Source organism: Actinia tenebrosa, unplaced genomic scaffold (genome assembly GCF_029948245.1).
Source record: "Actinia tenebrosa isolate PJP-AT-01 unplaced genomic scaffold, QUT_ActTen_1.0 PGA_scaffold6__47_contigs__length_16458017, whole genome shotgun sequence".
Classification (NCBI taxonomy): domain Eukaryota; kingdom Metazoa; phylum Cnidaria; class Anthozoa; order Actiniaria; family Actiniidae; genus Actinia; species Actinia tenebrosa.
Genome location: NW_028292583.1, coordinates 14,111,982 through 14,125,122, shown reverse-complemented (window position 1 = coordinate 14,125,122; position 13,141 = coordinate 14,111,982). Strand labels below are relative to the sequence as shown.

General features: G+C 35.3%; 1 protein-coding gene across 6 annotated transcripts in view; it reads right to left on the bottom strand.

Moving 5' to 3' along the window:
- The window catches only part of LOC116293646 (RNA-binding protein 41), a 51,081-nt gene that overhangs the window by 9,791 nt on the left and 28,149 nt on the right, over positions 1 to 13,141 (bottom strand). The window contains exons 8-9 of one of the 6 annotated variants that reach the window (XM_031701104.2): positions 11,374 to 11,508; positions 1,328 to 1,376 (exon numbers count right to left, since the gene is read on the bottom strand). In XM_031701104.2, the coding sequence (XP_031556964.2) occupies positions 1,372 to 1,376; positions 11,374 to 11,508 (140 nt within the window). In that variant the 3' untranslated portion in view covers positions 1,328 to 1,371. Of the gene's footprint in view, positions 1 to 670; positions 779 to 1,327; positions 1,377 to 1,688; positions 1,857 to 2,349; positions 2,503 to 5,119; positions 5,301 to 9,718; positions 9,938 to 11,373; positions 11,509 to 13,141 lie in introns of those variants that run through there. The other 5 variants (XM_089038974.1, XM_031701105.2, XM_031701106.2 and 2 more) reach the window with 5 other exon arrangements.

The following is a 13,141-nucleotide window of genomic DNA, read 5'->3' as shown; positions in this document are numbered from 1 at the left end:
AGCGATTGGTTCGCGCGCTTTTTAAAATACCTTAAAATATTCCTAATGGATCTCAACCGAACGACCCTCAATATAGCAAGAAAGCACAATCACAAACTTAAAGGTTAACGAGCTGTCCCTTTAGCGCCAAAAAATTTCACCGTAGAGGTAGGATTCTAACACATTAGTCTCAATATCCCGCCAAAGAAAACCAAACGACGATAAAATTAGTTTTGCGGTTTATAGTAGGAGGTAAAACTCACATAGGATGGTTAGCATTCGATACGTGGTTAGATGAATCCGTTGGCGGGTTATTGACCCAGCACTCGGAAAGCAGACAAGAATGCTGACAAACGCACACGTATTGTATCGTGTTATTACGTTTCTTTGCGACCAATCCGTCTACGGATGTTTAAGAATGTTGAGTGATGCACCGACCCTAAAAAATCAGACGAACAACGCGAAATCGTACTCTAACTTACGCCGATCCATTCTCGAACCGTTTCATTTGATTTTAAGAAAATTATAGCAACAAGTTCTAAAAGGTTTTTTTCGGCGATTGTTTTAACGAAGTGCCTAGATACCCGGGGCACCCGAGAACAAATTTCAAAATACTACATACCCGGGAGTTTTTGATTTTTGAAAAAAATCGTCACATAAACACATCTTTGCCCATTGAAAGTATTCTTACCAGTGGCGGATCCAGGACTTTAAGAGGAGGGTTCATTTTTGCAAATCTCGGCACAACAATAACGTTCTCTTGCATCATCATTTTTCCCATGAGGCACATCACTGGCCTAGAAGCGCTCCTGATAAGGATAACCTATCCACCAGTCCCATTTTATATTAAAGCTCATGAGTTAGTACCATACTTTTATTTATTTATTTTAAAAAATATAAAAAATCCAAGGTACCAGCCGGTGGGGGGGTTTCATTTGCACCCAATGAACCCCCCCCTAAATCATCCACAGCTTACTTTATTTAGGATTAGCGTTAGCAGAAGCGCTTGACTATTATAAATAAAGTAAGAATACTTTTAATGGGCAAAGATGTGTTTATTTGACGATCTTTTTCAAAAATCAAAAACTCCCGGGTATCTAGTAATCTAGACACTGTGTTGTTAGTTTAAGTGTTGATGTGAAGAAAACCTTGTTTTCGTTTCAGGAAGATTTTCTATCATGAACTAAGAATCCTACGAAAACGCCCCCAGTTATCTTCTCCTTAATGCTGTATTATTGATGTGAACGGCTCTTTAGCAGCCATGTTGATAATGACAATGATTATTTTAGCTTACATTACGATTAAATGAATTAACTTCTAAGAATAAAAATCATTAAAAGCTACTTACCCGATAAAGGCGATACTAAGGACGTCTTACTGACGACTTCTTTCTCAGTCTGCAACAAACGATAAAGAAAATTCGTTTTGAATATTTGAGTACTCGGAATAATAAGCTAGAAAACTGTCGTGCTGTTATGAGCTAGGGTATGTAACACTACACCAAAGGTCTTGGAAATGTATTTTAGCTGTGGTTAAATAATGTACAGAACAATCCATAAAAATATTATAGGAAATTTGAAGTTCAAGGTTGTATTATTTGGTAAGATTTACAGGGAAGTAAGGGGGAGCGGGAGGGGGGATTTACGATGAATCGAAGTGCAAATTGACCACGAATAATGGCCCATTACTGTACCCAACCTCATACTTACGATGCTTTCATAAATATCTCAGAATCGCAACAACGAATTATAAGCTAGACTGTGCGCTGGAAACTTGAATTCAAACACTGTATTTGTGTCGAAAGAACAGATGTTCATTGACTTTGGCAATATTTATATTGGTGTTTCTAAGTGTGGAGGTACTTCATATTCAAGAGTAATCTAAAATCGTGGGGAGAGACTTTGTACATGGAGCGAAGGAATTTTAAAGCACGTCACGTGTACTGTTAATCCAATCACCTACTGATATGCTCATTATTTCACTAGTCCATCATAGTGAAGTAAATCTATTGATTTTTCTACGAGTAAAGGTAGACTTTGATAGAAACGATTCCACGTGCGCAGACAAAATAAACTAATACTTAAATGGACTATATTGACAACAATATACCACTGTAACAATATCAAACTGTCGAGTAATCGAATAGTAGGGTAGCGCTAATGTTGTAAATTATCTGCTACAAATAACGCTACTGTTATGAAAACTCAAATCACGTCTCTGTTCTTGAGAATCTCATACTTAACTACCAAGAAGTCTAGAGAAGCAAAGACTAGAGAGACAGAGAAAGGTCGACAGAGAGATTCCCTAGTGGTGACATACTTTAAAAGATATCAAGCGCATTCATGAGTGGGCTTAAAATAGTGAACATACCAAGATCTAATGCTTGAATAAACTCCACTGCTTCTGTCTCTTACTCTCCAACTGTTCTCAAAATTCAAAAATAAACTTCTGTAAAACTACAGCTTGCTTCACCAGCTTAATTGAGAGCAGCTTCAGGGTTCGACTAATCATGTCCAACACCGTTCTTCTTGACCCTAAGACACACTTATTGAAACTATAAACGCTGCTTAAATGCTGACCCCGAAAGATCTGTGTAAACCTTTGTACTACGGCCAAGCCCAAAAGCATGTAATCGGAAATAGCTTTTTGGTGATCATGATCGCTCTTTAGGTATGGGAAGTACGTTCGACTGTTGCTATAGAAATCCCATGCGCGCGCGCCAGTGGAGGAAATAGCCATAGATCGATATTGAGTGAAATTATAGGAAGACGTCACATAGGTAATCTTTTGTCAACAGGACGTCAGCAAGAGACAGATATTGGAAATCCAAAGAGGATGTTTACGACTGAAGAATGTATCAACGAGAAAAAAACAGGAAAACAAGTTGAAAATGGTCCCCGGAAAAATTGAATGAAACTCCACAAGATTTAAATGGTCAAAAAAAGTATATTGTAGAGTGACAAACGGAAAAAAGAAAAGAAAAATCAAAATTGCCATTAATTCTACTACATGTGCTCATTTTATTTCGTGTAACACAAATAAGGAAGTGCTTATGAATAATGGTGATGGCAATATTCCGGCTAGCGTTGTCACTTTTTTGCCCCCATTGATATTGATTACAGTACGCTAATTATCTTCACTTATCTTGTACGCCGGAAAATAATTCCCAAGTACCTGAGTAGTGGAAGAACAAGACTTAAACGTGCAAAACTAAACTTACTGTTACTAATTAATGCGCAAGATAGATCAAGGACGCTGCTCTTTTTTCTTTTTGTTCTTCTTTTTGTTTGTAGCTATTTATTTAGTTTTTAAGCATCGATATTCCCTCTTATTTATCTTGGAATTGAAACTGTTTTTCTCCCGCAATTCTTGGTACGATTTTTATCAGTGAACAATACACATTAAAAGGGGTTTGTAGTTCCCTCGCTTTCCTTATTTTGCTTGTCTTCGACCAAGAGTTCCGCCCTATTTTGATCGTTAAATGGACGAAATTTACCAGGAAGTTTTATTTTTGTTTATTTATTTATGATTATTTCGTGGAAAAAGATTTTTTTGATTTTTTTTTGAAGAGAGAGAGAAAGATGAAAGGATGCATGAAAGAAAATAAGCAAGCAAACGAATAAATGAATGTAGGAAAAAAGAATGAATGTTTTAAAGGAACAAAACAAACAGAGAAAAGAAAGAAAGATAAAAACAACAACAAAAATTAAATAAAAAAGGAAGAAATCTTAGTTCTAAATATTACTCTATTTTGACCTTCTTAATGAAAGTGTTGTTTTTGCTAACGATATCTAATGACTTCCGCAGCCAACATGCATAAGATGGCACCCTCATCTACAGATACTGTATTAACAATTACTTGATCAAAAACACTTTCATCTATTCCTGCGTCAAGAATATCCCTGTTACGTGTTTACTCTAAATATATCAGTCTTGGCCTAAAATTACTGATTACATCATTTTTAACCAATCGCCTTTCAGCAAATGCAATCAGTATTTATTGCATCATTTCAAGAGTAAGAGTCTTACCATTCAAATTCCAGTAACGCTAATCAGTTGCTATTTATGGACAAAAAGGTGTAACTTTTTATATACTTCATTCTCGCTAATTTTCGCGCGTACATAATTTCTCGAAAATTCAGAAGCTGTATTTCGTATTTGAATTTAGCAAAGACCAGTTTTAATACATCGAATGTTTCAGTTAAGTATAGAACCTATGAAAAAAGGGAAAGACTGGGAACGAGCACCACGAACAATGAATTATTTAAAAAAAATATTAAAAAAAAAATTTAACAATTACTCGCCAGAGGCGAAGTGATTATCGGCGAATATTTACCGAGCCGCGAATCTTATTTCTCGGTCTGGACGTCTTATTTCTTATTTCTCGGTCGGGATACATTTAGATTTAGTTATTGTCACGTGGTCATCTATCAACCAATGAGAGTGTTCGTTATATCGGCAATATCCGTAACTATACAACAAGCTGTTTTATCGGTTGTTTTGTCCGCTCCAGGCTACGGCAGATAATAAAGCCTCGAATATCTAATGTCCTTGCCCAGTCTCCGCGCAACGACTATGTACCCAGCATCCCAGCCTCCCACACGTTCGGTCAACATTACTGTAATGTTTGAGACATCTATTTTTCTTAATTATCCTTTTTAGTCACTTCTGAAGCTTCCACAAGGACCGCTTGACTGGAGCATTACCTAGAAAGTTATGTTATTGTATGGAAGAAATCTATCTATATTACCCCCCTCCAGCAAAACCAAAACTGTTATGCGTGGTTTCGTTGTTTTAGCTTTTATAATAAAACTGTTGTTTCCAGGAGTTCTTTCTCAATTATCAAAAAAAAAAAAGGTGTCCAAAGAAAAAAATATTATTACTTTATAATTTCAACAATATGAGGAACTACGTACTCTCGACTTTCACATCCCCATAATGCCTTGCGTTTTTGGGGGTAACCCAATCAAAAAACTGTCCCAAATTGAAAGGTTTCTTAACTGAATTTGTACTATACCTGCTTTTATCTGTACAATACTGATTATCAATTTATTCCAAGTTATTTTTGCGTGTACAGATCATGAAGAGTTTTGGTCTTACAGAAAATATATTGACTTACGAAAAAATGTTTAAAATTTACCTTAAACGTCTTCAAGCTTCTATCTTTTTCTGTTTTTTATTTCTTCATTTTATCTTTGAATACCAAACAAGGTATTTTCAACATTGTCTGATCATTGTCTGGAATGCAGCTCAATCTGGGGGACATAACGATAAGTTCCAATTCTCAGGAGAATGGAATTCTTTTGTTTTGTCCCCCAGATCGAGCTGCTTTGGCGTCGCATACAAGGGTTCTATTGATAAAAATTGATAATTTTTTATTATCTTTTATCCAGCTGTGAGCGCCAATAAGACTAGGACCATAAACGATGGTGATTGGTCAGTTTGTGAAGTGGGAAGGCATTTGACCGGTAAAACGTTGAGAGCAATTCTGACAAGTTTTAGTTAGCTTGGAAATGGTTTCCTATGTGATTTCTTCCTAGCAGAAATATAATATCCTGTACGTGGGCAGCGCTACTGGGTTCAATGTACTAATGAAATTGGAATGGAATCAATCTAAGACACTCTAATGCTAAAAAGTCTCATTACGTAGTCTAGACCAACTTGGCAACAAATTTTTGTTTGAAACTTTGAAAACAATATCCTTCATATATATATATATTTTTTTTTTTCAATAAATATATATATATGAAGAATATTTAGATAAAAGGGGTCTTACAGAGGAAATGGGTGTGGTATGTTGATTTCAAAAAATTGGGAAAACTTCAAATTTAAACACGGTGTTTAAAAGGTCTTCAATCCGAATATCACACCAAAGGGGTCTTGAGTAAATTTTCTTCATATATATATATATATATATACACACACAGCCATTTGCAAAAATTATGGCCGCTTCCAATATATATACATATGTATGTCAAAAGCAAACCAAAAATTATGGGATATCATCCCTGATATTTTTTTCGAGTTGTCAATCACTAGGACTTTCTGAAAAAAATATCAAGAAAGATATCCTGTCGTGTATACTTTTGATATACTTGCATGTATTTTGAAACGGTCATAATTTTTGCAAATGGCTGTGTGTATACAGTCAATTCAAAAAACGTTGTCGTCGATCGGCTCAAGCCTACGCGACTGCACCGAAAGGAATATGGGTAAAAATCACTGAAGCGGTTAAATATTCGTTCTGAATTAATTGTTCCCGCTAGAAAAAAGATAATAATGGCGAGAAACAATCCATCAAATGCATGTCTTCTGGTTTAGGGAAAGAAAAACAAAGTAGTTATGATTCAGTTCACAATTTCGAAAATATGAAGGCATTAAAAAAACGTTTCCTTCAACACTTCCCGCTCGCCTACGAAGGTTTGTGCTGTAAAGCAGGCATAACTAGTCAGATAAAATTATGGAGTCAACTCGGCTTCAATGATTGCGACCCAGAGTTCCTTTCGGTCCAGTCGCGTAGACTTGAGTAGGTTGACGACAACATTTTTTGAATTGACTGTATATATATATACAACAGTAAGACGTATGTGTGTATAAAACATGAGCACTATGAGAAGTAAGTAAGTAAGAAAGAAAGAAGGAAAGAAAGAAAGAAAGAAAAAAAGAGATTAAACACCTGTTTTCTCATTCTGTTTTAGTAAAGCAGAAAAAGATTAGGTTTGTAAAGAGTCTCTTAACTGTTTATCTCCGTTTTTATGAAGACCAAAAAACAGCTGAACTTTACAATCAAATATCACTAAAAAATCGAGATTTAAGACTTCAAGAATATTGAATAACTTAATTTCCTTAAGAATAATAATGAAACGACGAGGTGAAAAAACGTATTTCTTTCTTGATATTCTCCCTCCATGATACATTAAATTTGTGGCTTTCTTACCTTGAGAAAAAAGTGAACGCAGAGAATGTAAAAAATCTACTCCCTTTGTCGACCCGCAGGACAGACTGCATGAGGAAGAAAGCTCAAACTAGTAGAACCTCCATACGACTTGAAACCTGTTACGAATCATTGTCCTCACACCTTTCTCCTTTACATAAAAATGCCGCCTTTAAAATATAGTTTTCCTTCTTCAATAATGGTGATGATGCTATTGTTCTATATAGAGTGTGTTTACGTCGATACTCAGACATCTGGGTACATATCTTGATCTTAAAACAATTATTAGTTGTAGAAATAATTGAAGAGAGATTGCCCGAGGGCCTCATAAAATATCGTAATGTGGTACACGTTGAATTGAACAATTAATTGTGTTTACCTAATGCAATAGCGCTACCATTAACGATGTTATGACAAAGAGAGAGAGAGAGAGAGAGAGAGAGAGAGAGAGAGAGAGAGAGAGAGAGAAAGAGAGAGAGAGAGAGAGAGAGATGCAAAGCAAAATTTAGCGAGAGAGATTTTGCACGTTATGCCATTATAAAGTGACGTTAACTTGTTTTCTATAAAAATATAATTAATTTTGCTTCCTACCCCGACCCCCCAGGGTTTCTATCTCGCTTTCTGATTGATAAGAAGCACATTATTTTTTTTTATAAAGAAAAAATAAATTTATCGTTACACTATTCTGTAGTTATTAACTTTTTCTATCTTCTTTGTATGAATATTTTTTTCGCAAACGTTAAAGTGTCTCTTGTTGTTAGTATAAATATCTTTTGTTGTCTTTCCTTGTTAGGAGCACCTTTCCACTCTTCAATTTTATTAAATTATAGTTTCTCTCGAATTCCAGGGGGCAGATCCGATGTGGAGTGGATTGGGTGAATATGGCACCCCCTTTAGAGTTGAAAAAAGCTAAGAATAAAGGATAAAGCAAGACGTCAAATACCTAAAAAGGAAGCATGACGCCTTTCTAAGTAATTGTCACCAAATCGTTCTGGATCTATTATTTACTATTTATTTTTATGATGTTAATTATTTTTTTAAAATACATATTTAACAAATGTATATTTCCATACGTTTTCATTTTTTTATCTGTGAAATATTGTTAGTATGTATTTTTCTTTTATGCTTTGTAAAGCGTGTTGAGATTTGTGGAACACGCTATATTAAGAATTTATTATTATTATTATTATTATTATTATTAAAAACTTTAACTGTTTTTTATATTTTACAAATATGTTTTTATCCATAAATAAGTAATTTGTACATATATTTTTTATTTTATATTCATAATCTCTTTATTAACGTTATTATAAATTTTATCATTATTATTATTAATAGTTTTAATTGAAATCTATAATTAAAAAAAAATATATATATAATTATTATTATTATAATGGCATTGAGATTATGAACTTCAAATCCTATAGTTTTTCATCAGTTTATTTTTGTTTATCATTATCTTAAAATATTAAGCATTGGAACTTTAGTAGCTTTGGAGCGAGTGTTTTTCTATTTCTATTTTTAAACTGTATTATTATTATTATTATTATTATTATTATTATTATTATCTACCATACTGAAAACACTCTATCAATAGCGCTTTTTGACGAGGGTATCACAAGTTGCGATCCCAGTGCAAGGGCAAGGTCCTTCATTTCTTTTCGCAGGGGTCATTAGAGAAACAATATATTTTTTCTAGCATTAAATTATCCTAACTTCATGCAAACGCCCCTCGGAAAAACGGCCTTAAGTTATCAGCAAGAACAGATATGCCTGAGTGCAGTAAATAATGTATTTTTTCTGTTACATGAGCTTAGACACATCTATTTAAACAGGCTTAAACAGGATTATTTTAGCTTGGAAATTATTGGTTTAATCCTTTGACGTTGAATTGACACAGAAATTGCATCTAGCCTTGTACAGCTGATAAGGGTTAAGAAATGAAACAGAACGATAATAAGCGAAATATTTGAAATTTCTAAAAATAAGACCCCAAAAAATCAATCTGTTCGTTAAGTATGAAAAAATACATGCAACTGGGAGTCAACACTTACTTTTTTTGATGTGTTATGGTATATGTTATAGGTCGATATTCCAGTGTTTGTAAGAATCTCACCTGGTAGGACTCAGAAACCAATTGTTTTCAACAGAATCCAGTCGCCTGTCTGCGAAATACTTAGCGTTTGAATTAGAGAATTAAAGAGCTCTATTTACGAGGAAGTCTAGAAAATCGAATAGCTTACCAATGCAGATGATGGATTCTGAATTTTTGAATTTGATTCGCGATCGGTAAGTCCGGAGCAGTATTATTGAGAGTAAAGTTATTTGATTAAAAGAATATGCCCACGCCTATTGAGGATAAGACCCTTAGACATAAGTTAGTATAAAAAATAAATAGTTTTGATGTTTAATTGAGGCTAGATACACATAATCCGCCAAATAGATCAAAGTGAACTGACTAGTGGGAAATGAGATGAGATATGAAATTCTAATATGTCCACGGCGCTTTTTTTGCATCTTTATAGTTTCGGCGTCATTTTGCAAGATTGTCGAAGTTTAATTAGATAAATAATGAAAGAAATCGAATGGAAAATAAAAAGAGAAAGAAAGAGAAAGAGAGGGAAAGAAAAAGAAAAGAAAGTGAATTAGAAAAAACAACGAACAGGAAGAAAGATTGACGAGAAAAAAAAACAAGAAAGAAAGAATAAAAGTAGATAATTATTCATTATTTATCATTTATTATTATCATTATTATTTTTATTATTTTATTTTTATTATTTATTATTTTTATCATTTCGTTATTTTCCGTCATCCGGTAGAAATTGCTGTCATTTTTTAAACTATCATTTGTATGACGAGGGTTAATTAGGTTCGTCTTTCAGCAGTTGCCAAACCAAGGTTTGAATGAGGTGAGACCAAAGACAAGTCAGTTACATGCGTCATATAACCTGATCTGTCTCTTAGTTAGTGCTTCTTGTCTAGACAGATCGCTTCAGGAAGATCCTGGAGGTAATTTTCGAATTTCTGAGGAAACGCAACCAAGAAAGACCTCTTTGTTAAAGAAAGGAAAACGCTTAAGCATAAAGGTGGGAGCCCTTCCTGAACAACGAGGAAAATATTCCATCACAACCACATTGATTTAAAAACTAAGTAAAGGAATTTGAGGTGATTAGACTTATCTTTAGCCCACACAGAAATTAGGTCAATAGAGAAATTCGTTATTTGGTGTCATAAGGCAGAAGGGGCGGGACGGGGGGGGGAGCAGATGAAATTGTGAAATGTCCAGAATAATTCTTAACACCCCCTTCAAGTCATGCAAAAAATACGATCCTCCCTAAGCAAGGATTGTAGCTTCTTTCAAAAATTGTGCATCCCCCCATTTTTCTGATAAAAATTTGCCCATCCACCCCTTTTTCCTACCAAAATGTTCCCAATCCCCGCTCAATTTCACCTGCCCCCCCCCCCCCCCCCCGCCATACATTATGAACGCAGCCTAATTGCGATAGTCGATTAGTAGGTCAATGGAATTTTTCTGCTAAGATATCAACTCTTTTATGAACTGAGATTGTGTAAGCATAGCAAGTAAACGCTACTGTTTATACTGATTGAGGTAAATAAGGACATCTTCAGAGCAATAAAGTATAGAAACTCTGGGGCTTTCTTCATTTCGTATTTCATAAAGGGCAATTGAATGAGGTATTTTAAGATAATATTTGCTTCGTGACAAGGAAACTGCTTTCTAAAAACGTTGAATGATTTTTCCTGACTCGACTGAGATGAAAATCTGAACCACACCACACACTGCAAACACTCGACAATCTGTGGCAAAGTACAATTATTTTCGCTCAGAAATAATCGTTCGTGGTTACGAGAAGCTAATGATGAATAGTACGTAGGCTAAAAACGTATTTAAAACACAGATGTAGAAATGTTTAGGGTCAGACTAAATGACACTCTAACAGGGGTACGTACGCGAGAAACGATATCAAAACCAAATAAATCTCATTCTAGAAATCTGTATTAGCTGTACTAACTGTAACCTTTTTATTTTTTTAATTGTTAATATTGTTAAGATGGGAAGTGGATATGTAGATACCTTAGTTGGACTTCGAAAACAGCCTAAATATCAGGTTTTTATTTCACTACAAACTTCGAATTTTCCATACTTGATCTTAAATATGTGTCACTTGTTACGTCACGTGATCACTTTTCGCCATTTTGATGTCAGATGTGAGCAATTTAGATGACACCACTAATGGCGTTAGTTCACAAGACAAGAAAAAAGCTGCTCAAAAAATTTCAAGCACAGAAATAAAATTCAGTCGACTTTGTGAGAGTCAAACGAGCGCATTCATTGTCCAATATGGCGGGAAATGATTAGGATAAACGAAAAGATACCGTCTGTTAGTCTCTCGTAACTTCGTTGTTTCAAGATGACTTTTCTTTTCGGTAAAGCTTACCTTTGAGTTCCTCTTTTTTCTTTTCTTCTTCGTTTTTCGTCCCACTGTTCTGTTGACCGTAGAGAATGATTACTGGTTTGTCCTTCAGAACGTATCCGTTCACTAGGTTCAACGCTTTGCTCGCTGTCTCAATATCTGCAAGAGAAGAGAACATAATTTACCATTTTTGACCTTATCAGTGAATTGGACGGATAATCTGTGAAAGGAAATCCATATTTAAATATGAAGTTAATAAAAGAAATAATGAATATGCATTTGAAGTAATTTAACGATTAAGCCTTTCGTTAAAATTTCCATTACCGCTCAGACAATGTGACCCCAGGAGATAAGAAACAAAAGTAGCTAAATATTATCTAAATAGATTAAAGAAAAGAAACTGTAGTGGATTTGAGAGGGGTGGGGTGAAGACAAGAAGCACACAGGAGGGGAGGGTAGGGATGGCAGTAGAGTCTGTCGTTAGGGTATATATTGGTAGGGTCTGTCGTGGTAGGGTATATATTGGTAGAGTCTGTCGTGGTAGGGTATATATTGGTAGGGTCTGTCGTGGTAAGGTATGTCGTGGTATGGTCTGTCGTGGTAGGGTATGTTGTGGTAGCGTATGTTGTGATAGGGTATGTCGTGATAGGGTAGGTCGTGGTAGGGTATGTCGTGATAGGGTATGTCGTGATAGGGTATGTTGTGGTAGGGTATGTCGGGGTAGGGTCTGTCGTGGTAGGGTATGTCGTGGTAGGGTATGTCGTGGTAGGATACGTTGTGATAGGGTCTGTCGTGGTAGGGTATGTCGTGGTAGGGTATGTCGTGGTAGGGTATGTCGTGGTAGGGTACGTTGTGTTAGAGTATGTCGTGGTAGGGTACGTTGTGATAGGGTATGTTGTGGTAGGGTATGTCGGGGTAGGGTCTGTCGTGGTAGGGTATGTCGTGGTAGGGTATGTCGTGGTAGGATACGTTGTGATAGGGTCTGTCGTGGTAGGGTATGTCGTGGTAGGGTATGTCGTGGTAGGGTACGTTGTGATAGGGTATGTCGTGGTAGGGTACGTTGTGATAGGGTCTGTTGTGGTAGGGTCTGTCTTGGTTGGGTATAGTAGGATGGCAGCGACGTTTGAATAACATTTTTATCAATAAAGGCAAAACTTATTTAAAATATTTAATCATTAAGAAAATCATTATAACTGCAAATCAATTTTAAACAGTTTAGGAATACACGATTTGCGCGCTAGTCAGTTTGATAAAACAAGTCAAGGTCAAAGCAAGGCACTGAACCACGAAGCCCAATAACTATATATATATATATGGAAACCTCGCTGGTGGTTTTAGGACTACTGACTTAGTGATTCCGTAATGAAGTACACACATCAGAAAATATCAAATAACTGTACCAAAAATAGTTTGGTAGTAAGTAAAGCAGCACTGCAAAAACATTTCACTGTTACGATACGTTCTACTTTTAAAGTGCTACTCTGACGAAAATCGCTCAATTAAAGGTCCAATAATCACTGTATGAAGTGTTTTCTCGATATTCAGTACGAAAGTATGATACGATTATTTTTTGGAGTCTGTGACGTCATACACTCAACATCGAACATCGCTACATACATTTGTTTGTAGTTTATGATCAAAATATCAGTAGTAAAGGGAGAAAGAAATACCCAAACACCCCAAAATATAAATTATAGTCACAAGTAATGTGAAATAAGACATTAGCCACCCTTTGGGCTTCACTAGGAATAAAATAAATTAAGGATTTATATACAAAGAAATATATGTAGCA